The sequence below is a fragment of the Lissotriton vulgaris genome, chromosome 4_1 (genome assembly GCF_964263255.1).
Source record: "Lissotriton vulgaris chromosome 4_1, aLisVul1.2, whole genome shotgun sequence".
In the NCBI taxonomy this organism is placed as follows: Eukaryota; Metazoa; Chordata; class Amphibia; order Caudata; family Salamandridae; genus Lissotriton; species Lissotriton vulgaris.
The window spans coordinates 1049056183-1049084180 of NC_141691.1; the positions used below are offsets into that span (position 1 = coordinate 1049056183).

At 45.5% G+C, this 27998-nt stretch overlaps 1 protein-coding gene across 1 annotated transcript in view; it reads left to right on the plus strand.

The window, feature by feature from the left end:
• Positions 1-11015: 11015 nt before the first annotated feature.
• TENT4A (terminal nucleotidyltransferase 4A) overlaps positions 11016-27998 on the plus strand; it is a 694370-nt gene continuing 677387 nt past the window's right edge. Inside the window, exon 1 of the mRNA XM_086965283.1 lies at positions 11016-12093. Coding sequence (XP_086821409.1) covers positions 11570-12093 — 524 coding nt within the window. The 5' untranslated portion in view covers positions 11016-11569. The remainder of the gene's footprint in view (positions 12094-27998) is intronic.

Here is a 27998-nt window from a genome sequence, read left to right on the forward strand (position 1 = left end):
TATTGGTTCTCTTTTGAGAACGAGACATTCTCTGTTTGCAAACAGCGGCGAATAGGAACGTCGTCCCTCTTTGCAGATAGAGAAGGGTAGGTAATGCAGACTTTTGTCCCCGTTGTAATCCGTCATGCCTACTTTTCTCCCCACTGAATTGTTTGAAGTCGATTAATAATCGATTGTTGCTCTTTGAGATCTTCCCTGTCTACAAACTGAGACGAGTAGAAATATTCTGTCTTCCTTTTTGGATAGCGAAGGGCAGGTAATGCAGACATTTGTCCCCGTTGTAATCCGTCATGCCTGTTTTTCTCCCCATTGGTTGGTTGGTTGCCTGGACATTGTTGTCTCAGGAATTGTTTCGTTTGAGGTATTTTCTATTTGCAAACAACGTGAAATAGAAACACTCTGTCTAGTCTTTGCAAGTAGAAAAGGGTAGGTTATGCCCCTTTGTGAATTCGTCAGTCCTACCCACTCCCCACTGGTTGGTAATTGTGGGGTAGCTCGCATGGTCCGCCCAGGAGACTACCCTTATGGAGGACATATGCTCTCTACTCATGGGCCATTTAGTAGAAAAATAGACCGACTGGTCCGTCCAGGAGGCTACCCTAGTAAGTGGAAGTACATCACTCGGTCTGTCCAGGATGATACCCTAATGAAGGAATATATGTTCCCCTTTTGATCGATAAATCTCGTTCCACCCCGGACCATTTATTGGAGGGGACTCGTCTGGTCCGTCCAGATGTACCCCCCTAGTGAAAAGGACACATAAAAATATGAAGTGATCACCGTTCCCTCCTAACAGAAAGCTTTAGCTCGAAACACGCTAAGGAAGAGAAAGAAAAATAAAAAGAAATCAGGCTAAGTCAGTGACCCCCTGATGAGCTTTTGACTTCACCAAAAATAAGAAACATTAGAAATAATTCGTAATAAGAAATGTAAAATGGCGAAAAGATTCGATAGCAGAACATAGCCACGAGGTAGCTAGGCTTCACTGCCTGTTCCTGTTCCCAACATGTCTGCCTCATTGCCCGCCCCGCCCAAATAACGGCCACATGAAATAGAAACAACTCAATAGGTACCTACCCCCGTTCCGGAAGCTCCCGAAGTGCAACAGGTCCGCGGTTACGCCCATCCGGAAGGCGAGGCCTGGAGGCACGAGGGACTCGCCTGGCCACGGTCCGGAGGAGATGATGTTGGGCAGGCGGTCCAAAGGATGACAAGGACCTCTCCATCTTCTCCCTTCTGCCGCCCTGCAGGCCGCGGGGAGAGAGGGAGCTGTCTTGCCTCAGCCGCCGACCACCCCCCCCCCCCATCATCAATGGCTGGCACGGCCAATGTCGAAAACGATGGAGCCGGAGAACGGCGCGGGGTCGCTGGAAGGGGGAGGTGGCGCGAACGACCCTCCCCCACCTCCCTCCAGGTGGAGGCTTCCAGCGACACCCCAACACTCTTTGCTTAAAGAGGGTCAACATCAAAAAGAGGTCTTCTGCCCAGGACGGGCACCCGCTCCATATCGCCTCTCCTCGACCTTGAAGATTCTATAAGAGCCGGGGGGCCCCCGACCCTCTGCATGGGTGCCCCCGCCCCCTTCGCTGGGAACCACGACATCGGTGCTACTCCTGCCGGCACCAGACTCGGATCGGAAATGGCTAAGATGCCGCCACGGCACAGGCTTGTTCAGTTCCGGAGGAACACCAGAATGACCCGGTAGGAAAATTGTTGCCGCCCTTCCCACTCTTTGACTCATGGTCCATATTTGTTAGACTGTTAACCACATTGCACGAGACTTTCTGAACTGCCAATGGAAAGTTCTGGGCCAACCATGCGAGACTAGAGATACTCTGACTGTGCTGGAACTTGCCTGACCCCACCCAAAATGGCGCCGACACAAAATGAGACGTTTTTAATGAACTTTGTTGCACCCTGATTGCGCAAGCTTTTTACCCCGAGATATATATAACGTCTGGATAATGAAAGTAGATATGAAGGATATTGAGTATGTGCTTGGACAATGAATTGACTTAAGGGTGGGTACCGATTATGAGTTGAAAAATGAATTGGTGTAATTTAAGGTAATGAATGAACATTGGACAATGTATTTATGAATTTGTTGAAGATGAATTACTGACATACATCATGCCTGCTCTGTAGGGGAGTTTAATACGATTTTATTGCACTGCCGCACTTTATGCAATGAACTGCCACCAGCTTTGTTCTCCTTATGTACAGATCCAATCTGCTCCGCGGCTAGTCCACCGGGTTGTAGGCCTGTATTTATGTGTCAACACTTTTTATTAAAAGTATTTTGAAAACGAAAGCATAGTTGTAGCGGTTGCATTAATGAGTTTTGAATATATTACTACTATGAGCGACGAGAAAGTATGATGAAGGTAAGGGGTTAAAAAGGACCCGATATTCAGCAGCCACACTATGTGTCACAGGCAGCCGGAAAAGTGCTTTAGAAGCCCTAAAACGACACCACAGGAATGCCACCTGACCGCCACCCTTGTACCCGATGGAAGGGGGTTACGACCAGGTAGCTCATGTCACACAGATCGTCAATGATTATCTGTCTGACCTTTCTGGTCCATCTGGGCTTAAACGCCGTGATGGTAGGGAAGTGCACTACGTGGAAATAGGTCGAGTATGTGGTAGGTAAAGCATTTCCGGATTACTGCACGTTGATGAGGTTTTGAATGTTGCCCCCCCACCCCTTCTTTCTCCTCCCTTCTGCAGGTCACGTCGGAACACTGGCTGATGTATGGATGGACGACGACCGAACCGCCGATGAGAGGGGGAAAAAGGGAATATGAGCATGGTCCTTAGGACAAATAAAAGTTTTTTTAAAAAAGACGTAGGCTTAAACATGACTGTTCCTCCTTAGAGCATAGCAACGGGAGGATGGACTGACATAGAGACTGGACAAGTACCGAATGACAAAAATAAAATTGACTAGAAACGACGCGTTAAATGAAATGACTGGACGTTTTGACTAGGTAGGGAAAGGACAAAGAAAAATTGTACGGGTAAGGGTTGCCACGGCACCACCCGCCTAGGAAGTTAGAAAATGTTGCCGATGTTCAAAATGCACTGCCCCCTTTCTCACACTCTTGCAGATATAGCCAAGCTGTCCGACTGTTTTCCCGATCAATACTTGCCGTTACCTCAGCCTGGAGAACTTTCCACCAAAGGAAGGAACTGAAAAATGGTTTAAGATCCAACCATGGGTAACTAGCGCAACCAGGTTAATCTCTGATCGACCAACCGAGGTGTGAGTATTGGTAATTGGGAACGCTCGCAGGCATGACACGCGAGAAGGGAAAGGGGGGAAGGGCAGAAAGAGCTAAGCACGTAGATAAATAGGATAGTAACGATATGTAGAAAATATAAAAACAGATCTTGTAGACTAACACTTGTTTCCTGTCTTGTCGTGAATGTCTCGTACATGCGTAATATATGTGCTGTCTTCCCTGTCTGAGTTTGTGTGTATGTAACGTACGAATTTATGTCTCCCCTCTGTCTGTATCCATAGGTCACCTGACCTTTGCCGTTCTGTGTTGTGAGCGCACTAAATGACCTATTTTCGTACACGTCTCTCTCTCTCTCCCTATCTCTCTCTCTCTCTCCGCTCCTTTTTATCTCTTTCTCTATCTCTCTCTGTCTCCTTACATGTCATACGTGTACCAAATGGCTCGTTTAGATTGCGGACGACTCTCGCTCTCTATGAGAGTCTCCCTATTTGTTTCTCCCTCTTTTGGTAAAATTGTGCCCCACCGGCACCAGTCTGATTTGATACATATTTGAACGCAAAGGTGTTCAGCGAAATTGACCGAAACTAAAATGAACATCTCTCGCCATGTTACTGCCTCTCCTTTCTGTAAAATGAATGAACTTGAATTGGCCGAGATAGAAAGGACAGGTAAGACGACTAAAGTCCCCCAAATCTGGCCATTTATAGGGGAACTGTATGTCAATGGCATCCTATGTCTGTTCTTCAGAAACGAGCGCCAACGTCTAGACTGACACCCAATACCCAGATTGTCCCACCCCCTTTACACCCAAGCGCAAGCGCCCGAAGCATCCCTGCCCCATTTTTGATAGAACAACTTCTGCTGTCCCGGGTATAAACATAATGACCATGAGTAGCTGTTGACCCTTGAGGAAATGTTGTTTTGCCCGACTCTCGATGATAGCACCCCCGCCCTGTCTGAAAATATGATTGTTCCTGAAAGGAAATGCTCTGTAATATTGAATATGATGTGACGCACAGTTGATGGAAATGTCATTTATCCTCATGTGAGTTATAAATAGGACAATGAATAAACCTGCCATAAACTCAGTAGGAATGCTGATACATGCACTACTTGGTAATAGACCTCTGACTGTGACCGATGAGCATAAGAACTCAAATGCGGAGGATTGAGGGAGGAATTCATATGCGTAGATGTCTTCTTCTGCCATTTCTCTAAAACGTTGTCTTGTACCCATTCAAAGATTCACGATCACCGGAGGAGATGGGTCAGAGGTGACGTTCAGCCTGACTGCAGACCTTGGGACACGTATGACATCGACCAGAAGTGGAGCTGCAGAGCGACAAGGCACGGGACGAGACCGCAATTTCAACGTGGAAAATGAAAAATGACGGGCCGCCTCGAAGCCCTCCGACTGCTAACCCACGTGTGCCTGGAGTCTCCGTCTGCCTTCTTTGGGCCCGATTGATGGGCCTGCCTGCTTGTTATCCTTTGCTCCCTTGGTCCCTTTTGTGTGTCCCAGGAACTCTGACCCAACTCCGCTCGCTCTTTCTCCTATCGACTATTTGAACCACATCCACCCACCTTCCCACGTGACTTTCTGCCAAAGGAAAAAGCTGCAATTATATGGGAAGAGGGTGTTGCCACAGAACTATAGGTGCCGAGCATAAGGCGCCGCCAACGGACTGTTTAGGGAACAGGACTGTGGTCTAACAGCAGAGGACTGACCGCACCCTGCAACGCGTAAGGATCGAACCGAGCTGGACCTATAGCTCCACCGCCGGTGCTCAACAGCGCCAACGAAAGTACCCGGATTAGAGCCTACCAGTGATGGCTCGCTGATAAAAGACACTGTGACGAAGAGATCTTGTGTATTGAACTGAATTCCGCTCTCAACTATCTGGTCAAAACTGTTCATTGGTCACATTTTTTTTAAGTCAGAAAGATTTATGCGATGTAGTGCGTTTAATTGCCAGGAACACAACGAAGAAGTAATTTCCTATGTACTGTATTCTTCCCATCACCTTGACTGTCTATGATTGTACGTCACATGTTAGTATCGACAAAGTGCTAATTCGTCAACGATGCTTGTCTACCTGTAATGCCATCAGCTGCGAAAATGATTGCTGCTATGTAAAAAGGGGCGACTGTGAAATCAGACGAAACCGATTTACATAGACAGCATTCATTTCCCTTCTTCTCCCACTCCTCTCCCTGTGGGCTCCATAGATACTGTAAATTATTGATCATATCACCCTGTCAGTAAGAACCCGTACCCTTATGCCTATGTACAGCCATTCCAGGCACCATGGCCTCCCTACCCACTAGAATCCCCAGCTTCCCTCCTGCGCGTATCTTGCACTCTCTCTCTCATGTATAGACCACGAAACCCTTTCCCTTTGCACGATCCTGATGTGAAAAGGTAACCCTCCCGCTCGACCCAGGCCTTCCTCATTTCCCTCTCGAAGAAGCATCCTTCGCCTCAGCTGACATAGCCCCCCCCCCCAGTTGTATCTGACTGCCCCTGTTCTCTCATGTACAGGTCATAAGATCTCTCTCTCTCTCTCTCTCTCTCTGCGCGACTCTGGCCCTGCATGCACCCTGACCCCCCCCCTCCTTCTCCTCATATGAGCAAGTCATAAACCCTCTTCTTCCGCAAAGCCCTGTCCTTGAGAGTCTCGGCCGCGCCTGACCAGCACCCCCTTCCCTTCCATGAATGCCCCTCTATTGACGAGCCATCCCTCCGCGCTCGATTGTCCACGTAGGCATGAATACCACTCCTTTGATGACCCCTTCCCCCGAGTTCGGCTGACCACACATGTCCGAGGCCATCGCCTAAGCCAGGAGATACCATTTACTGCCCTTATTGTATGCCTAGCCACCCCACCCCCTGGGCCATGATCAGGCGCACACATCCTACGACACACTCAGCTGCACGATCGCCCTCCCCTCTTATCAGCAGGTCAAGGGTCCCCATTGTGAACGTATGTGGAGTAGGATCATCACGAGGATTATAGGAATGTTTTCCTTTTGCGACATACTGACCTGATTGTATCATCAAATGTTCTGCAATGTATAAAAGCAAGAGTCTCAAGCTCACTTGTTAGAGCACCTCCCGAAAGACACTGTGTTTCGTGTCCGAAATGACTGGCTCTCCTCATGAGAAATAAACTCTGTTCTTGATTCCTGCTCCCAGCGCCCGTCTCTTTATTTTGGTAACTATTCAGAATGGGAACTAAGAGGCGGTTTGCGCCAGCAGCCTGGGCATCGATAGAATTATGGGCTCACTTTCAACACTAGCGGCAGATATCCTACACCTTCAACAAGACCTCGCCTACCAGTTTAAACCACCTTGCTCACATAATTAGGGCTGCCGTACAACTTCGCCCATGACCCTGCCTGGTACACCTTGGCCCACCATCCCTATGAGGAAGCAGGCTCACCGATCTAGCCGAACTCTCTGCCCTATCTCAGCACGAGAAGCAGAGGAGATCAACGACTCGCATCTCACAATAAGCCAGATCACGGCCCCTTCTGCTATCCCTGTTTTAGTGAGCACAAACAGAATACCTAGACCTGCCAGCTCGCCAAGACCCCTTGCTCTATACACGTCTATACCTACAGAACACACCAACACTGAGCCCCCCCGTTCCCTAGCGTGCATGCTCCTCAACTGCAGATCAGCAGTTCAACACGCCACAGAGATTGCTGAAGTTTTACTCGTGGAGGAAATAGACATCGCATTCATCACAGAATCATGGCTCAATGACCATTCTACCCCCATCCTTGACCTTCTCACCCCCCAGGCTACAACATCATCAGACACGACAGACAGATCAAAAGAGGTGGCGGCCTAGCTATTATTTACAAAGAAGGAATACAACTTACCAGATTAAAATCCACGGAATACCAAACTCTGGAGTACCTAGGTGTTGAACTTACAATCAAAGGCACCACGCCCAAATTTCACACCATCTATCATCCTCCCGGTGAACGTGCCATCGTCACTGAAGAGCTAACCGACATATTATCTCACTTCTCCCTAACAGACACAGAAGACGTGTTCCTGGGTGACTTCAATATTCACCGGAACAACCCAGAAGACACCACTACACAGGTCCTTGCCACCCTGCTTGAAATAAACAACTTTGCAATGGACCAACACACATCAAAGGAGCTACACTGGATTCGATCATCACCAAAAATGAGCGGATCTCTCTGAGATCGATTTCTCCCATTGACTGGTCCGATCACCACCTCATATTGTTTAACACCTTGGATGCTAAGGCGTTTTGCCCCCCGGTGCTGGATTATGAGTAATCCCATTGTTCATGACATGGTCAACTCGTCATAAGTACAAGCGCAGGTAAAACCCATGACGAGTTGACCTTGTCATGAGCATGGAAGGGGTTAATATTGTCTCACATGTCAGAAACTATTCTATACGTCCTGTCAAATCTAGGCACTGGACCAGAACTGAAGAATGGCGCTAATTGGTCAAACTTCAAACTCACGTCAGAAATCGAAGTCTTCAATATAATTACCAGCTTAAAGCCATCTTCCCACACTGTGGACGCCCTCCCATCCTCAATAGTAAAAAATCTCAACCTCATCATTACCCCTTTCTGGACAAAAATAATTAACTCATCTCTCGCATCAGGTTGTGTCGCAGACTCCCTACAACTAGGGAAAATCACCCCCATACTCAAGAAACCAGGTGCCGATCCCAACGAGCTCAACAACCTAAGACCTAGCTCAAACCTACCGTTCCTAGCTAAAACATTAGAGAAATGCGTTCTCCAACAACTCAACAAACATATGGACGAGTTCAACCTGCTGGACCCCTGCAATTGGGTTTCAGGAAAGGTTGTAGCACTGAAACGGCGATGCTCAATATCAGACACAGAAGACGTGTTCCTGGGTGACTTCAATATTAACCAGAACAACCCAGAAGACACCACTACACAGGTCCTTGCCACCCTGCTTGAAATAAACAACTTTGCAATGGACCAACACACATCAAAGGAGCTACACTGGATTCGATCATCACCAAAAATGAGCGGATCTCTCTGAGATCGATTTCTCCCATTGACTGGTCCGATCACCACCTCATATTGTTTAATATTGTCTCACATGTCAGAAACCATTCTATACGTCCTGTCAAATCTAGGCACTGGACGTTCTCAACTTAACAAACATATGGACGAATTCAACCTGCTGGACCCCTGCAATCGGGTTTCAGGAAAGGTTGTAGCACTGAAACAGCGATGCTCAATATCTCAGATGATATCCACAGAGCCTTAGATGAAGGTGAGGCCTGTCTCCTCATCCTTATTGACTTATCAGCGGCATTCGACACAATAAACCATACAGCTTTACTTGAGACTCTGAATAGACGCTCTGGCATTAATGACACAGTTCTTAAATGGTTCACTTCCTTCCTTCAGCACTGTTCGCAACAAATTAAAATCAACTCCTGCCTCTCTGCACCGTCACGTGTCAAACTTGGAGTCCCTCACGGATCAATTCTCTCACCATATGTTATGTTATTTTTGTATAGCGCTCGACTCGCCCGGGGGCATCTTGGCGCTGCCTAGCAATATTCCTGCAGCTGAAAGGGGAGCAAATGAAACTATGTTATGTTATTTATTTTTGTACAGCGCTTGACTCGCCATCCCTCTTCAATATCTTCATGGAACCCCTTGCAATTATTCTGAAGCAAGCAGGGGTTCAATACCACCTATATGCCGATGACACCCAAATATACCACAAAATCAAATCTCCTAAGGATAACCTACACCTCAATACCACGCTTACCAAGATCCAATCCTGGTTTAACGCAAACCATTTAAAGCTGAACCCGGACAAAACGGATTTAATACTGTTCTCCCCGAAAAGTAACCACCAACCTATCTAAGCCTGGCTCAAAAACGTAATGCTCTAAACTGCTCCTTTATCCTATCGGATTCAGTAAAATCTCTAGGCATTATCTTGGATAAGAACCTGTCAATGAAAGACCACATCAAGAACTCTGTAAAAGGTGGATTGTACTCTCTAAAACACCTCAATAAAATTAAACCTTTCATTCCCCAGGATGATCTTAACCACATCCCTGCTGATGATATCCCTCTCCTTTGCTGGGCCATAATAAAAACGGGTGTGGTCATGACGAGCTCAGCTCGCCATGAGCACAGGAGCACTATGCCTCATGACGAGCTGAGCTGAGTTTGTCATGAGCATCGAAGGGGTTAAGACAATTGTACAATCACTAGTCCTTTCTAAACTAGACTACGGGAACGCCATCCTAACAGGTGCACCAAAAGCTCACCTTGCCCCACTAAGGTCAGTCCCTAATATGACAGCTCGACTCATAACTGGTGGAAAAAGATGTGAACACATCACACCTACCCTCAAATCTCTCAACTGGCTCCTCATGGAAGGCAGATGTATTTACAAACTGGTCTGCATCACTCACAAGGCCCTTCACACCCAATCCCCCAATTACCTGAACAACAAACTGGTTAAAGCAGGAAAATCAAGAACTCTGAGAAGCACCAACTCACTTTTTCTCATCACCCCCGAAACTGAAAAGAAAAGCGACCCAGTGCCGATCCTTCACTGGTAATGTTCCCAGGATATGGAACACACTCCCAACGGACCTCAGATGCAACCCCTCATTCCCTTGCTTCAAAAAGGACCTGAAACTACTCCTCCTCAACCAATACTTCCCTGACCTCGTCAACCAACCTAGACATCGATAGACTAATGGTCTCCCCTCTCACTCTGACTCTTTCTTGGAGAGGTGGGGGTGTCATCTGACTGTTTCAATACACCTACGTTCTTCACTCCCCCAATGTATATTTAAGTGTGATGTATCTGCTTATATATTTTATGACTCCTCATGTTCTACGATGTAATGCATCTTCTTTTCTTGTGAATGTAAAGCGCTCTGATGCCCCAGGGTCCAGCTAGCGCTATTCAAAACTTTATAAATAAAAAAAATAAATAAAGAGAATGCCTGGGACGAGATGTAGAAATAATGCTTGGTACTGAAAAACTACAGGGTCCAGCTTTATTAAAGCGATTCTATCGTGAGGGTCAATTTAAACAGATGGCAACAGTCCCCATTCAGGCGAAAGACTGTAGCCTTTTCTCAGGGAAAAAAAATATTTTTGTTTTCTCCCAATCCTTCACTGCACTAGAGGAGCATGTGAAAGCTAAATTCCCACTATTATTTTATCGAAAAGATCTTCCCCTTAACTGTTCGTAAATCTGCGAGTTGACCCAGCCAGCACTGATCGTTGTCAATCAAGCACCAGGCTCTCAAGTGTCGATCTGGCACTGGCCCCACCCTAGCTCAACGAGCCTACTGACCTCAAAAAGCAGAAAAAACATGAAGATTCTAATTCACCGTTTTTCCCAAAAAGCAATGCCTCGGGGGTTTCCGATAATGTCCTTGGAGAAGGCAACAACTCTCGATTAAATAACAAAACAAAAAAAATGTTGTATTTCAAGATTTTTGTATATTGACGTGAAAAATCACAGGCACGCGTTAAAACGCTTGAAAGTACTGTGGTTGTTTACGGATTGGGCGGCATGAAAGAACACTCCACTATCTCGCTTGCGGAACATTTAATTACAAGATGGCGGAAACTTTCGCCTATTTTCCTCAGCCGTCACCTTCCACGCCAATTCGAAACGAGCCAGATAGCTCAATATACCCGTGGAGTCGCATGCAGACACGACTGTTGCGTCACAGCTCGCGACTTCCTCTCCAATGTGAATTCTAACACTAACGGCCAGTGGCCGGTCCGCTCCTGAAGTCACACCCCCTCCTCCTGATACTAGGTTCTCGGGCCACGGATGGAGGAGGGGGGGAGGGCCTACTGCACTCCCGGACCACCGTGCCGGGAGGCGAGCGTGTGGCAATCCCTCCCCTCTACGCGGGGTGTGCTGTAAAGGAAACCTGATCCCTCCCATTAGGCGCGCGTCCTCTCTTTTCCTTGCTCGTGCTGTCACTGGTGGGCGGACAGGGGTCTCATCGCGACCGCGCGTGCGCGGTTGCCAAGGCGGCGTGAGGAGTAAAAGTTTAAATTCCCTGCGCGCATGCGCAGTTCCTTCCTCTCCCGGCTCGAGCTATAGGACGCCGCCACATTGGTCCAGCGTTTCAGTTTGAAGGAGCCAGAGAGCGGATCCTTGAGACAGCAACAGCTCGCCCCTAACATCACGTTCATCCATAACCTTCCCTTCCTGCGCGCGCCTAGCCCCACTGACAGCCCGGGAATGGCACCCGTGCCTCTGTGAAGCCCTCGCGCGGCCCCTGCATGGATCCCAGAGTAGGCTGGATTCAGCCGGAGCAGAAGGGCCCTGCCAATGCCTTCTGGATGCAAATATGGGAGACCTCCCAGCAAGGCTTGCGTGGGTCCTCCGCCGGGGGCTCCCGTGCCCCAGGGGGCCCAGACTGCTGTTACCCGCACTATCTCTGCTTGAATACCCCTGCCGAGATGAGTCCTCCGCCCTCCCCCGTTTCTTCCCCAGGTCATGACAGCCCCCCTCCCCCCGGCTACATCAACTCTCATCGGGCGCACTGCCCGCAGCAGCAGCTCCCACGGCATCGGCGCTCCGTGCACTGTCCGGGCTGTACTCGGCCAGAACCCGCGCCCACCACTCCCTTACACCACCCAAACTACTATGACCACCTTCACCAGTACCACCCTGGCCGCCGGAAGCGCGAGAACAAGGCAAGCACCTACGGCATGAATTACCTACTGCCGCATGGGGCCCCGCGGAGCTCCCCCGGAACCCCCTGGAGGAGGAGGAGTGGCAACTACAGTCCAGGCCTGCAGGGGTAAGAGTTTGTCTACTGAAAGGATGGATTTTAATCAAGTTAATGAATTAACCTGGAATTCAAAACCTTTAGATCTCTATCGTTTTCGTCTTTTGGCTTTATTGGCACGGCTGACCATGTTCAGGGTCCGGTTAAGTGGTGTCATGTACGTTTTAGTGGTGTCATGTACGTTTGACTTATGACAGCTGAGAGAGAATGGGCCTCGCCTCTCTGGGTAAAGGTAGTTCTGTAGTCTTCGACCGACTGGGGATCTTAGCAGTTGATAACCGCGCCCCCACCAGCGCTCACACGTGGGTAGCTGTCAGTGGCACTAGGTTTCGTTTCTTGCGCTGCCGTTCCTGGCACTGTCAGCCTCCCTCCCCCGAGCTCTTCCCGCTGCTGTCACTGCGGCCTGTTTCTGCTGACACCACATTTGACCCGGCCTTCCATGCTATCATAAGGCATTTCTGGAAAGCTTTTTAATTCATGCAGTTTTCTATCAGTTTATATGCTAATTGCTGACCGGTCTCAAACTGTATCATGTCATTTTCGAGGCCGCGACCTCAGCGTGTCACGAGTGCTAGAGGCTGTCATTTTGGGCACATTTTTGAAGCGAAGAGGTTCCCATGCCCCCTTTTTTTTGGGCAACTTGAACTTGTGTGCTGTCAGTCGAAGTACCGTGTACTAAAATGTCAAACATGTTTCCATCCTATAATGGCTGAAATTTTGAAGACGGAGATGTGGTTTTGGAAGGGCCTCCTCTAGTTTGACTTAAGCCCGTTTAACTTTGTTTTGGTGAGCCCGTTATTGTTGACTACATCAGACGTAAGTGTCTATTGTGAATAGGTTCCTATATTTTGTAGAACGTCTTTTTGGGTTTAGGGATAATGACCTGCGAAAGTTATTGTCAAAATCCTCTGTGGTAGTTTTCACTTCCTCGCCAATGTGGTATAAGGGTTTTGTTAACGAATGTACTGCCGTAAAGTGACTTACTCGTGATTTTTTTTCAACGTGGTTATCGGTGGCATCGCTCCTTTCAAAGAGCCCAGTGCGGATCGGGCTGACCTTTCCCTTCTAAAGTAGGCGCTGCCTTCATTCCCAAAGCATGCAGCAGCTTCGCTTTGATTTGCTAGTCGTGCACTCGATCCAGACGTTTTGGCCAGGAACCTCTCCGGTCTACTAGTATCAGTTTGTATGCGATGTTTTAATGTACATGAGACTCCCCGTAGTGGTATCGTATTTCTTTTGCTGTATTTATGACGAATCGTATTTTGGTTCTATATTTAGTTTTTAGAGTAACTGCAATCGCACATGTATTTATTTGGTGCTTAAGACCCCTGATATAACATTGACGAACTTTTTCGGGAAGTAAAAGCTACTCCGCAACCCATGATTATTAATTAGTATGTTGGCGCTATTTTGTGTTTTTGTTCATTAGTTATGTTAAGTTTGTTCCCTTGATTTCTTGCAGGTTTAGTAGTTTGCAGTAGGTATAGAATAATGGGAATGGAATTGAAAAGTGGAAGTAAGGTTTTTGTAAGTAGTGGTCATGTGCGTGTTGGGTGGTATGGCTATAAAGGAGGGATGGACTTTCAGAAGGATGTTTAGGAGTTCATAGTCAGATAGGTTTGAGTTGAGACGGAGGAGTGATGGGAAGGAGAGCAGGTATTTGTTTTTAATAGCAAAATGTGTGTATGTGTGTGTAGGTGTATGTGTGTGTTGAGACGGAGGAGTGATGGGAAGGAGAGCAGGCATTTGTTTTTAATAGCAAAATGTATGTGTATGTGTGTGTGTATGTGTGTATATATATTCTATCTATATCTTGGTAAAGTTGTTAGCTGCACTTAATACCCAAAAGTACATTGAGCAATAGTTGCATGGTTTGCACTTCCCATTTATCTTGTGGTACCTTTTTTTTTAATGGTTTCAAATAGCTGTACTCAAACATATATTTGTACACATGCCATTTATTGTAGTTATTTGTAGCAGACATAACTATCTATATATGCACCTGTATATTCATGTAAGCAACAGTTTCGATATGATCCGATATACACATGTATCTTGTGGTGTAGTATTTAGTTTTACCCTCACATACATATATTTATTCATCACAAAGGTTACAAGTTGTAGAACAGCTATTTTTACATACTGTGAGGAGTATAGTTTGACGTGTTGGAGAATACTGTTGTGGTATATTCTTGAGTTGTGACTTTAGTCATGTGGGTAAGAGCCAGCTCTTGGCCAATCTTCTTTAGTTGAGATGGTTGTCTGTGGATCTGAAGTTGAGATGGTTGTCTGTGGATCTTGTGCTTGAGGGTAGGGAATGCCATTTGGGCTCCTAAAGCAGAAAAGTATGTTCCACCCTGGTTTTATTTTCTTCTATGTAGCCACTGACGCAGTGATCCATTTTTGAGCATAGGTTCCTATGTTTTAGGTATTATATTCCCCCCCCCCCCCCCCCCCAAAAAAAATTAAGTTGTCCGTTGACATATATTGTTTTGTGTGTGATAGAGCAGCATGAAGGAGGATCTTGCAACTGGTAATTAGTGCAGCACCCTCAAAGCAGGGGAGGTGTGTGCTTGTGGCTTTTCATGTGAGTCTAGCAACAGCATTATGAATTCTTTGTAATCTTAAAATTGTTGTTAATGGTGAGCTGTGATATAGATCATAAGCGTAATCCAGTTTTGATAGGACAAGAGAGAGATGGTAGCTTGAACCTTGTGTGGGAATCCTAGATGCGGGAAGATGTTTTGCAGTGTTTTAATTGTGAGCGAGCATAATTTGGTTACCTTATCCACTTGTGGATTAATTGATAGTTAGGAGTCAATGATAATTCTAAGGCCTTTCCTTATATATTTATGGAGGTCTTATTAGATCTGGCCAGGCGCAGAGTGGGTCATTGTTAGGTCTCGCTAAGTTAGTGCGCATGCGCTGCTCGGAGAGACTTTAGTAGGTGAGTTTCAAAGTGTTGCTGGCTGGCCTAGTGCTTGCGTTCACACGCGCAGGCCAGCCATCTGTCTTTTATTAGCACCACTCGACCGCAAGTCTTTTGCTTTGATCGCAATCACTTTTGCTTTCACGGCCACGCGGCCGTTACAATATTCCGCAATACCAACAAGAGGAATGGGTTTCGCAAGTAGGTGAGGCTTTCAAGAACATACGTTTTACATGAATCAAGTTATCACATGAAAAGCAAACTGTTACCCTCAATGCGATCTTTTTTTTTTTTGTCCTCATCTTGCGATATCTGTATGAGTACGGAGTATCAGGTGTCTCCCTCTGGTTCTTTTCCGACACTGCCCCTCGGTCTCTCTTGTGTGGGGAGTATTTATCTTCCTCCTGTTGGTTGTTTTTTGAGGAGTTTCCTTTACCCGCTACATACCATTACTTCTTATTTGGATCGGGGGGAGCTAGTCATCTTGACTACTCAACAAGTATCATACTTGTCCACCAGAAGAAGTATCACATTAATCATAGGACTTACATTTAGATCTTATTTGGGGTTTAAGAAACTTTCAAAACTTTCCCAGAATTTAAATCTATTACTTGCATTTCCTATTCTGTCTAGTTTAATTCTTATGGCAGAGTTCAACCAATCTGCATGGGTTGGGCTAGAAGATCCTATCCATTTAATACAAATTTCCCTTCTTGCAAGAACTATTAATACAAAAAGGTTTTCTTGCCCTTTTGTGAGCCCCCCTCAATTTCCTGGGTCAACAATCCCAAAAAGTGTTAGAATTGTACTTACAGTTAGTTGCTTGGACAGGATAGTGCTCAGGGTCTTACCAACTTGGTCCCAAAATTCTTTCAGTCGGGGGGCAGGTTTTGAACATATGGATGTCGTCTGCTCTTTCCTCTCCGCATTTTGGGCATTTCTTTATTCCTGCATTTTTAAATTTGGAGAGCTTTCTTGGTGTCCAGTATGCCCGGTGAATTGTGTACAGATGGTTCCTTTTCAAGGCCGCGGATTTCAGAGTTGACCAACACTTTGCCACGGATTTTTCCCAGATTAGATCAAGATCTGCTGTTAATGTCTTTTCCCCATATTTGTGTTTCTATATTGAGGTTTATGTCGTTGGCCATTATCAGAGCCCAGTACCATTTCGCTACTTCTTTTGGTATTCGTATTGTTTTAACCATATCGCTTTCTACTTTGTCAATACCTTTGTTTACACCGTGTAAAGTCTTGAACCAACTTGAAATTTGATAGAATTTGAATTTGGATAGTGTATGGTTTGTCAACTCTTGAAGCTCTGACCATGTTTTCAAATTGGGTCCGTTTAGTATTTGCCCCCAGTACTTTACGTTGGCTCTCTTTATTGGAAGCGCAAGTATGTCTTTGAAGCAATCTGGGGTTCCAGGCGAGTCCCATATGGGGGCCCATTTGCTGTAATACGATATTTTCAAGATACCTCTTATTTGTGCCCACAACTTTGCTGCATCCCTTAGTGTCTTAAGTTTTATTTTTTTGAAGTACTTAGGGTGTCCAAATTTAAACAGTACATGATCATCTGATTTTGTGATTGCTTGTAAGTAGGTTGGATAATAGTCATGGCTTTTTAGTAGTACTCTGATATTCTTGAATTGGAAAGCTCTGCATTACTCCACCAGGTCTGGGCTGGCTAGCCCTCCATCTTTCTTCCCCCTCCTGATTTTTTTCCAAGCAATCCTCGTGCTTTTTGCGGCCCATATGAAGCTTGTGATGTCTCTCTGTGCTCGTGCTAGCTCCGTTTTTCCAAATTCTAATGGTATTGCGTTAAATAGGAAAGTAAACTTTGGTAAGATGGTCATCTTGACTATATTTGACCTCCCTATCAAACTTAATGGTAAAGAGGCCCAAGCCTCAAGCAATTTTCTTACATCTCCGGCTAACTTGTTCAGATTACGCTGTGGAATCTTCCCTATATCGTTATTCACTAGGATTCCTAGATATCTGATTTTTTTTTAATGCTGTTACTTTGAAAGGAAGTATTCCATGTCATGATCTCCGTTTTCGTTTGATTTACAAGGTATCCTGAGACTTTCCCAAATGTTTCTATAGTTTTCCCGATTGAATCCTTGGCTCTTAAGTAGTCATCCGTAAAGATCATTAAGTCATCCGCATATAGTGCGATTTTTCTTCTCCCATGTGCGGTGTTTAAACGGAGTGATGTTTTTGTTATTTCTTAGTTTATTCGCTAGTGGTTCAATGTATAAATTGAATAACAAAGGAGAAAGGGGACAACCCTGCCTCGTTCCTCTGCTTATCTTTATATTTTGTGTGAGATTACCATTTATTAGAACCTTAGATCTTGGATCCTTATAAATTTGCTTTATCCTATGTATAAAGTTTGATCCTATGTTGTTGTTACCCATAACTTTCTCAAGGAAGGCCCAGTTGACCCTATCGAAAGCCTTGGCGGCATCAACGGTGAGTATGGTGAGAGGAGTTTTCTCATGTGTTGCGATATCTATTGCAGTTAGTAATTCATGAGTGACTTCATGTAGGTTTCTCCCTTTGATGAACCCTTTTTGATCCTGATGTAGCAATTTTGACAATACTTTCCCTAACCGAGCTGCCAATATTTTTGCAAATATTTTATAGTCCGCGTTCAGCAATGATATCGGACGATACGACTCGCATTTGGCAGGGTTCTTTCCGGGTTTCAGGATGATTGTAATTATGGCGTCGTTCCAAGAGTCAGGTATAGCTTTATGATGTATAAGAATTGTATTGATTAATTTGGTCAAATGCGGGCGTATAGAATCATTTAGTATCATGTATAGTTCATTCGGTAATGCATCAGGCCCTGCTGCTTTTCCTTTTTTCAGGCTTTTAATGGCCTCCGCCACTTCGTCTTCGAGGACTTCTTTTTCCAAACCTTCTCTTTCATCTTCTGTTAGTTTTAAAAGCGCAGCATTTTCCAAGTAGGAGTTGATCTTTTCATCTGATGGATTTATATCCTCCGTATAAAGCTCTTTAAAGAATTTCCAAAATTCTTGCCTGATGATATTTTCGTCAGAGTTTGGACCAGTTTGATCGTCCGGAATTATGCTTCATGCCTTGCTAGTTTCCTCAATGTTATCTTACTTGTTGCCTAAGCCACATAGATCTATACACTCCTGCGTCTTCTTTAAATGCACAGCATCACTGTAGTACTTTCCTTTTGTGTACCCTTGTGTTAATGACATGTAGGAAGCTTTCATTGATTTTTGATAACCAAAGCTGAAAATCAACTACGTTCTATTTACATCAATACATTACGTAGGCTATGACTCCTAATTAAAGTGTTTTATTAGTTGGTACACAAATAGAGATCTATTTGGTAGATTTTTAAAAGAGGAAAGATTCATAGTGTGATGGCTGTGGATTGTGTCTCCATGCTGCTTTTCATGGCATGCAGCAGCACTAACTGATAGCATTCGTAGTTAAAGGAGGAACCTCTCTTCTCATTACAACTGAAATAGCTGCTGTTGTGCACCGTAACACGACAATGCCAATGATTTTCAAGGTGGGCACAGTTTTGTTTTATTGGACAATTTGGCTCACTAAAAAAGTACAGACTGCTGCATCTCTAAATCCCTAGTTGCCTTTTCAAGCACCCTACTGTCAGTTTCTTGAGCATGTTCAAGATCATAAGATATTTTTTTGCAATAATACTCAGCATCATCAGACTGCACACAGTAAGTACTCCCAAGAACGCCACTGGTACACTTGTGGTTCTGGTTAATCAAGTCAATTCGAAAATGTTAATACAAATTATGGTTGCTAGATGAAGACTAGAACATACTTCTAGAAGACAACTTCATCCCCCTTCTCTCCCGGAAGATGCACTGACTCTAATTTGTGGTGGAATATGGCCTAGTTGTTAAATGACAAGCTGAGCTTCCCTTCTAGATAAGGACCCTGCCGGACTTTCGCTGATCACTTTCAAATGCTGGTCTGTGACACTTTCTCGATACCTATAGGAGGGGACCCCTCTAATGTTACTTTAAGGTCAGGGAAGAGAGGGGAGAGAGAAGTAAACAATACTAAAGAAGTTCCCTCAAGACCTATATACTTTTCAAAAAGTATATAGGTCTTGAGAGAACTTCTTTAGTACTGTGACACTTTCTCTGCATGTCCGCTGTGGCTTCTTGTGGGATAGGAAAAGTAATAAAAATTAGGATTTAGGGAAGGTACCTAGGGTCATTTCCTTAACTTCCTTCAAAGTATAGGCAACACATAAGAAATACGTGGTGTGAACCTTCATTTCTTTGCCAATTAAGGGCAGAGATGTCCATGCGCACACACACCATCAAACGTCAGTGCACGTTTCCACCAAGCATACACACCACCAGCCGTAAATGCACACTTTCACCAGGCACACACACCATCTGTCGTCCGTGCACGCTTTCACCGTACACAAACACCACCAGCTGTTAGTGGCCACTTTCACTGGACACCAACACAACCAGCCGTCAGTGCCTGCTTTCACCAGGCACACAGCACCAGCCGTCATTGCCTGCTTCCACCAGGCACACAGCACCAGCCGTCGGTGCACGCTTTCCCTGGGCACAAACGCTGTCGGTGCACGCTTTCCCTGGCGCGCACACACCTCCTGCCGTCGGTGCACACTTTCACCGGGCACACACACACACACCTCCAGCCGCAGTGCACATTTTCACCGGGCACACACACACACACACACACACACACACACACACACCACCAGCCGGCAGTGCACACTTTCACCGGGCACACACACCGCCAGTGCACAATTTCTACAGGCACACACACCACAAGCCATCAGTGCACGCATCAATTGTTAACGCATCCACTATTAACTATTGTAGCAATCGCAGTATGGCGCACTTTACTTTAATAGTTTAGATGATAGTCGTGCACAGCTCCGTAGTAATCTTTGGGTTTAAGGCGTGAATCGTGCTCCTTCGTTTACTCCCTGCTTTGGAGTATATATTGGACTAAGGAAAGCACTAGCACAAACCAGTGCTAGTGTCACAAAGGGCACTGATTTTCGATGTGCTGGATCCACCAGCAAATGTTAATCAATAAAGTTTTCCAAACTTGAAGTTGCTTTTCATTGCAGTATTTTATTCATACTTATGAAGATGTATTCATGAAAATATTCGATAGTTCATTCAATTCTACAACAATCCGTATGTTCCCAACAATCCATATGTTCCAATGCATTTCGGCCCACTGGCCTTCATCTGGGAAATCTATGAAACAAGGAGTGGTATCTGTCACTGATAATTCTTCAAAACAAACAATGTTTAAATCATTAAATCTTGTTACATATTATCTGACTCCTTCAAATGATATACATACTTTGCTACATTCGACTATTAAAGTAACCATTTGCATTTACGCGTGCAGATTTATAGTCCGATGTTCAAGCCATATACATGCATGTTGTGTTTGCTGTTCGCTCGCACCTAGTAACATGGTGAATTAATCTCGCTAACAGTTTAGCTGGCGTAGCGCATTAGCTAACAAACATTAGTTAACGCTTTAAACCAATAATCGCGGTTCTAATGTTAAAATATTTCAACCGGCCTCGGGTGGGCTACACGCCTTCGGTGTAACGTAGTAACGTTACTAATTGAACTTACAACCAAGTTAAGTGGCATGATGCATTAGCCTGCTAGTGTTTGTAAGCGCTTCGAACAAACGCTCGCGTTTCCGATATTAAATGAAAGCGGACTATTACGAGTGGGTTACGGGCATATAAACGTGAATCCTGCTTACCGAATGTGCAGGAAACTGGATTCAGTCGGCGCTGTAAGCGGGACGCTCTCCGCGCGATGCAAGGTGGCGTGTGACGCGTGTGTGCTGTGCTAAGATGTTTTAAAGGCGCGCTTGTATCCATTAAAGGGCCAGTGTCTCTATATGTGTCTAGTGCAAAGTAGTGCTAAAGTTAAATGACAGGGATAATAGTTTCAATGTATAGTACCATGGAGACAATGTATCACGATATACAACAGGCATAATTATATCAGAATTATAAATAACTAAATTCAGTTCTTTCATTTATCCCCTGAGGGCGCAAAGTTTGCAAATGAAATATCCAGTGATTTTCACGTTTCAGTAAAGTCTTTCTGTTGTCTCTCTCCATTTTTTTCCACAATTTCCAATATGCATGCTCTGATCTGGTTAATCTGATGATTTTGTTCAATGAAATGGTTAGCAACCGCTGATTTAGCCACTTTTGTTCTTATATTACTTTTGTGTTCAGTTAATCTTGTTTTTAGTTTGCGTTCAGTTTGTCCTACGTAAGCTTTTCCGCATGGGCATTTTAGCATATAAATGATGTTTTTTGTATCGCAGGTGCCATTAACCTGTAGCTTGATCTTGTTGCCCCGCATCAAGATCAAGATTTAGATTCATCTAAAGTGCAGCATGCCACCATTGCTATAAAAATAAATACACATTTTTTTGGCCTACAATTTATAGACTTTTGTTGCAATTGGTGTTGCAATATTCAGCAATGCCAATAGCTTAAACTTAATTAATCGAGAACTATTGCATTGCAAATGCTTAATTTTTTAGGTCTCGCCTGCCAATGCGCTTGCACATTGAGCTGGCGAGAGATATAGGGGCTTATCGAGAGCTTAACCAAACAGGCGATTTGATGCTGTGCCCGTGAAAAGCAAGCTCAATGCGCAAGCGCATTGACCTAAAAAGCGCGTGCACATCAAAGCCAGCCATCTGTTCCCCGGTTTGGTGCCTCCAGCAGCTCTTCAAAGGTATCCCCTCCGCCCCCTGCTGCATCAAGGGCTTTCATTTCGCGGCCACGTTTTTTACTTTCATTTCGCGGCCGCGTCTTTTTTCTGCCCCTGTTGTGCTGCCCGACTTGTATAGCATAAGTAAGTCATACCTTGACCTTACTTTTTCACCCCCGATTATAAGTGTATAAAGCCTTTACTGCCGAGAATTAACATTTTATTTTTTTCTGGCCCGCCCGCCACTCTCCTTGTGCCTTTGCGAGAATTAGCTCACCAGCTCTAGCCCTTTGGCTTACAAGCTTACGGCCACGCTCATATACACTCATACCCATAGACTTCGGCCAGTTTCTGTTATGTTATGTTATGTTATAATGGGACTTTTATAGCGCAACGGCTACTCCAAAGGAGTGTCCCGGCGCTTTGTGCCCCAGACCTAAAGAAGAGCTGGAAAACATAACAGTAGAAAAGACAGGAACCTAAAAAAGGAGAAACGCACTAACCAGAGAACAGCCAAGTTTTTAAATCCTTCCTAAAGGCAAGCAAATTCGAAGTGGTCCGCAAGGACACCGGTAGAGAGTTCCACAGCTGGGGGGCAAGGAATCTAAAGGACCGGCCGCCTAGTCGAGCCCTTTTGATACGTGGCACCCTTGCCAGAGCCAATGTTTCCGATCTAAGGGATCGTGTAGGCCGGTAGAAATCCAGCCTCTAATGGAGATATTTTGCACCATTACCATGCAGGGCTTTATGGGCTAAGGTCATGGCCTTAAACAATATCCTCTTCCGTATAGGAAGCCAATGGAGGGATAGAAGAAGGTTGGAGGCACTAGTGCGGCGATGCAGGCCAAAAATCGCTCGAGCTGCAGCGTTCTGGGTCACCTGCATACGCTGAAGGAGACATTCTAAGCGTGGAAGGGTATTCTCAGATGTGAGACCCTTGCTCATTGCACCATCAGGATTCAAGCAAACCGGGCCGAAGACGGCTGTAATGCCAGAAACCGGTCCCCGGGAGCTTGTTTCCTTCCCAGTGTAAGAATTGGCTTTTGTAGTTTGGTTTGCCCTGTTCCCATCATGCACTGGGACAGGAACAGACTAATTTGCATACAGCCAGGTTCTGAAACTGGGATGGTGCAGTGAGCTAAAAAACAGTGTTGGATCTAGCCCTGATCTCTTGACTGGGTGAGAGCTTTCTGCTTAATTCAGAGACTCTGTCCCTCACCACCCCTTGTTGTAAATATTTTTGTCCACCCTAAGCGTGGAAGGGTTTTCTCAGATGTGAGACCCTTGCTCATTGCACCATCAGGATTCAAGCAAACCGGGCCGAAGACGGCTGTAATGCCAGAAACCGGTCCCCGGGAGCTTGTTTCCTTCCCAGTGTAAGAATTGGCTTTTGTAGTTTGGTTTGCCCTGTTCCCATCATGCACTGGGACAGGAACAGACTAATTTGCATACAGCCAGGTTCTGAAACTGGGATGGTGCAGTGAGCTAAAAAACGGTGTTGGATCTAGCCCTGATCTCTTGACTGGGTGAGAGCTTTCTGCTTAATTCAGAGACTCTGTCCCTCACCACCCCTTGTTGTAAATAGAAGGAGATATTCTGGCAGACCCAGATAAAGGACATTTGCGTAATCCAATCTGGATCCTATAAGTGCCTGGACAGTTATCCTCCGATGTTCCTCAGATGGAAGGGGAAAGAACTTGCGAAGCATCCTGAGGATCCCGAAACACGTTCCCGTAAGAGTGGACACCTGGGATTTGAGCGAGAGCTCATTGTCAATTTTGACTCCCAGGTTCTTAGCCCATTTAGATGACTGAGCTGGAGGGAACATGTCAGCGGGCCACCAACCATGCCAATCTGGTTCCGATGGGCATCCGAAGAATAGTATCTCGGATTTATCCGAGTTGCACTTGAGGCTGTTGAGTTGGAACCAATTGAAAACAGCCCCAAGGCACTCACGGATACTTTCTCCATCGAACTCTTCGCTCTTGCGGCAGGTGAACAGAAGCTGGGTGTCGTCAGCATAAGAGACGATCCGGGCCCCATAGGACTCTGCCAATGTCGCCAGAGGGGTCATGAGGATGTTAAATAGAGTGGGGCTCAGTACGGAGCCCTGAGGCACTCCGACTCCCAATGGCGGCATTTCGGCAGATCTAGGTGGGACCCAGACCGTCTGCCGGCGGTTGGCTAAGAAGGAACGAAACCAGTTGAGCACTGTCCCCCCTAGACCGATGTCATGTAGTCTAGTGAGGAGATCCTCATGGGGGACGGTGTCAAACGCCGCCGACAGGTCTAGCATAACTAACATCACCCTGCCTCCGGTATCCAGCACCTCCTTCACAATCTCAGAGACTTCCAAGAGCGCCGTCTCGGTGCTTAGGTTGGAGCGAAAGCCCGATTGGGATTCATGGAGTAGCTCGTTTGACTCCAGGAAGTTAGATAACACGCTATGAAAGTGTTTCTCTAAGATTTTGGTAAGTGCTGGAAGGAGCGAGATTGGCCTATAGTTGGAAGGCACTTCTGGGTCCAGGTTAGGCTTTTTGATAAGAGGGATAACCATGGCCTGTTTCCAAGAATGAGGCAGAAATCCCTGACTCAGGGAAAGGTTAAGAATGGGATTGGCTATGGGGTTAACAACATCTGCCATTCTTGCTAAGAATTTTGCTGGGCAAGGATCTAGCGGCGAGCCCGATTTAAGGTTCCTCATCAAAGCTAAGGATGCGGAAACCGTAAGGGGCGGGAAGTCTAGCCGGACTGGGCCTGGAGCCGACAGGAGAGTTGTCTCGATCGGCAGAGCCGACGGGTCATCCATAGGTCTCGAAGGAAAGGAATCCTGAATTTGCCTAATTTTGGTGGTAAAAAAATTAGCAATGGTGTTGGCCCAGGTCTCCGCCGGAGCGTCCTGAGCTGAGATTGAGCGCGGGCTGGTGAATTCTCGAACAATTGAGAAAATCTCCTTGCAGGAGTTTGCCGCATCTTCAATTCTTTTGGCAAAATAGCATTTCTTGCCCTGAAGTATTAAATCATGATAGGATTTAATCATGGTTTTATAGATTTGTTTAGCCTCAGAATCGTACTGGGCTCTCCAGGCCCGCTCAGCGGCTTTGCATTGCCTACGGTGATGGGCCAATTCCTCCGTAAACCAAGGGGCAGAGATCCGTTGGGTGGCAGACCTGGCTGGCTGTAGTGGGGCAAGCTCGTTTAATCTAGCTAGGAGCCAGGATTGCAGGCTCTCAAGGTCTTTCTCTAGATCGCCCGTATAAGACAGAGGATGGTCCACCAGAGCCTGCGCTAGCAGATCCGGTGTCACCCGATGGAACGCCCTATAGCTGCTACCCTGCAGTCTCGTGGCGCTGACCGTTGAATTCACAGTAGATGATATTTCAAAGTGAACGAGACAATGATCAGACCATAAGACCGGTAAAAGTGTCACAGCCATAATAGGTGAGGTGGAGAAGACCTGGTCAAGTGTGTGGCCTTTATCATGGGTCGGGCCGAAGAGATAGGGGGAAAGGCCCAGGGTAGATGTAATATCCAACAACTTGATAGCATCTTGGTCTTGGTGATCATCCATGTGGGAGTTAAAATCTCCCGCCAGTATACACCGCTCCGATCTTAAAACAAGGACCGACAGAACCTGCTGGATATCATCAAAAAATGATCCCACAGGGCCCGGAGGTCTGTAAACAACAAGACCCTTCAGCGCTTGCTGAGGCGATAGGGAGATGGTGAAGGTGAGAGAATCGGCCCCTACGATGGTGTTTGTGTGCGTGACCGTGCACGGAACAGATTTTTTCACAACCAGGGCGACTCCTCCCCCTCTTCCCTTATCTCTATCTTGTCGATGGATGATGTAATCAGAGGGAATGGCTGCCGTTATGTCCGGGTGGGAGGACTCGTTGAGCCATGTCTCAGTGAGCTGCTGTTGTATGTCGCTTCTAAGGTCGCTACCTGACACCATTCCCCGTTTCTCTTTGTGCCTCTTCTCCTCCGGTCTTTCTTCTGACAATCGCATACCTTTCTCTTTAATTTTCTAGTTGCATTTACCTCATATAATGAACCTTGGTAAGCCACGCATGTTTACTTTCTTATGTTTGGCTGACCCACAGTATCACCCAATAATGGCACTTTCAGTTTGTTCGCGGCCGTGTTTTTTTCTTTCATTTCGCAGCCACTTTTTTTTTTCTGCCCCTGTTGTGCCGCCCGACTTGTTATGCATGGAGAGATTAAGTGATTGGCCCAGATTCACAGGATCTTGACCCTCCCTCCGAGACTCGAACTCTGTTCCCCAGCTTCAAAGCGTCAGCTCTAGCCGTTATGCCACATCATGTCTTGGCAGCCGTGTCTCGCATTTCCCCTCCCCACAGCAATGCCAAGAGCATGTAATGCTAGCACATTTTCGCCTTCATTCTCTGCCACATGTGGTTGGTGTCTGTTGGCTGTACTCCATGTAAGCTAAATATGGACCGACCTATACATATGAAGGAAGAGAGTTTGACCAGCTTGTTTCCGATTTGGAATTGTTATACACTTTTAGACTTTTTGACTATATAGTTAAAATGTTGTGTGGCACAAACGCTCGCGCCTACTATCTTGCACTGCATACAGTATCATATATAATTTCAGTTTTTCCACCGAGCTAAAATAATGTGTCCAACACTTTTTTTGCTGTTCTGGAAAATGTTTTCCCTGTTCATTTCATGCTGGTGTGGTGCAGCCTCCCCGTATAGTAAAGCCTGCGAAACCCTTTCTCACTGCTGGTCCTAACAACTCATTCCTTGGCGGCCCTGGGAGCTTCAAGTCATGCTACAGTTATGTGAGCTCTGATGGACCTTTGCCAACTGTTCAACTGTTATACTTTGACTGTGGGTAATTATTTCTGTCCTGGCACGATGCTGCAAACCCTACAGTTGTCCAACACAGGATATTGTTTTATGTTTATAAACATTAGAACTGCACCGCCTATGATCATGATACCATTTTAATAGCGAATATTTTTTAAATAACTAAAGACTGCAGACACGACATTAAGCTCAGGTGCTGGACGCATTTTTTCAGCACCACCACATTAGCACTCAGCGGCATCACTCAGTGCCACCCCGGCATCACTCAGCGCCACCCCGGCATCACTGGTTCAAATATGTTCTTTCAATGTTTCAAGCTGTTTTCAAGCTTTATTACAAATCACAAAAAGATGTTAATATTTCACTTCTGTTCTTGGATTTTCGTCACAATAAAAAACACTGAACATAATCTTCACAAAAGTTATTTACAAAAGTTTAAGCTATTGCCATTACAAATTAAATAAATTATTTAAGTATTAATAAAAAAAAACTAAAAGCCATTGTTATTTGTAATATCAATACATCTAAGTCACGTAAATACAAAACATGTTGCATTACAAATGCTATAGGTGTCACATTTGCGAAAGTTTTAACTATTTGCATTGTAAATGACAAAGCTATTAATTTAGCTATTTTAAAAAAACACATGAATAAAAAAAAATTTCATTTATAAGACCAATAGCTCAAATTTTCCTAATACGAGACCTATTGCATTTCCAATGCTTGTTTGTTGCTACAGCTGAGTATATCCGTTTTGGAGGCATTCAATTTCAGGTGGCTCCCTATCATCCTTTGGTCAACGGCTCTTGGGGCAGTCAACATTGATGTTTTAATATCCTTTTGGCTTTTCAATTTCAGAAGTATCTGCATGTCCTCAGCGTAGTTGTAGCGGGTGATGTTAAACCCATTGAGCAGACCGGGTAATGATTTCGTGGAGATGTTGAAAGGCATGGAGGAGATAATTGAGCCTTGTGTTACTCCTTTATTGTTGAATGGTTTAGAAGAGGATGCGCGGGTATGTATGAAATCTCTTGTGTGCTTGTAGGGTGGGGGTTGATCCAAAATAGAGCTGTGCCCTCAGTTCTGACTTATATAAGTTTTTGGATGAGTGTAATGATTAGCAGTGTCAGTCTGCTGAAAGGTCCAAAGAGAAGGGCAGCAACCCTGTTCTGGTTTGTGTTTTTGAGGCCACCGAGATAGATTAGGTACGATTTTAGGGCCTCTTCCTGGACTGAATCTAGTTTATAAGTTAATATATGGCAATGCCTATGAATTGTGACATCTGGACGTAAGCTTCTCTTTCTATAGGTTTGTGCGGGAATGATCCATTTCCTATTGCTCGGTAGTTGTCTGGTCTTGATTGTTCAGGTTTAGTTT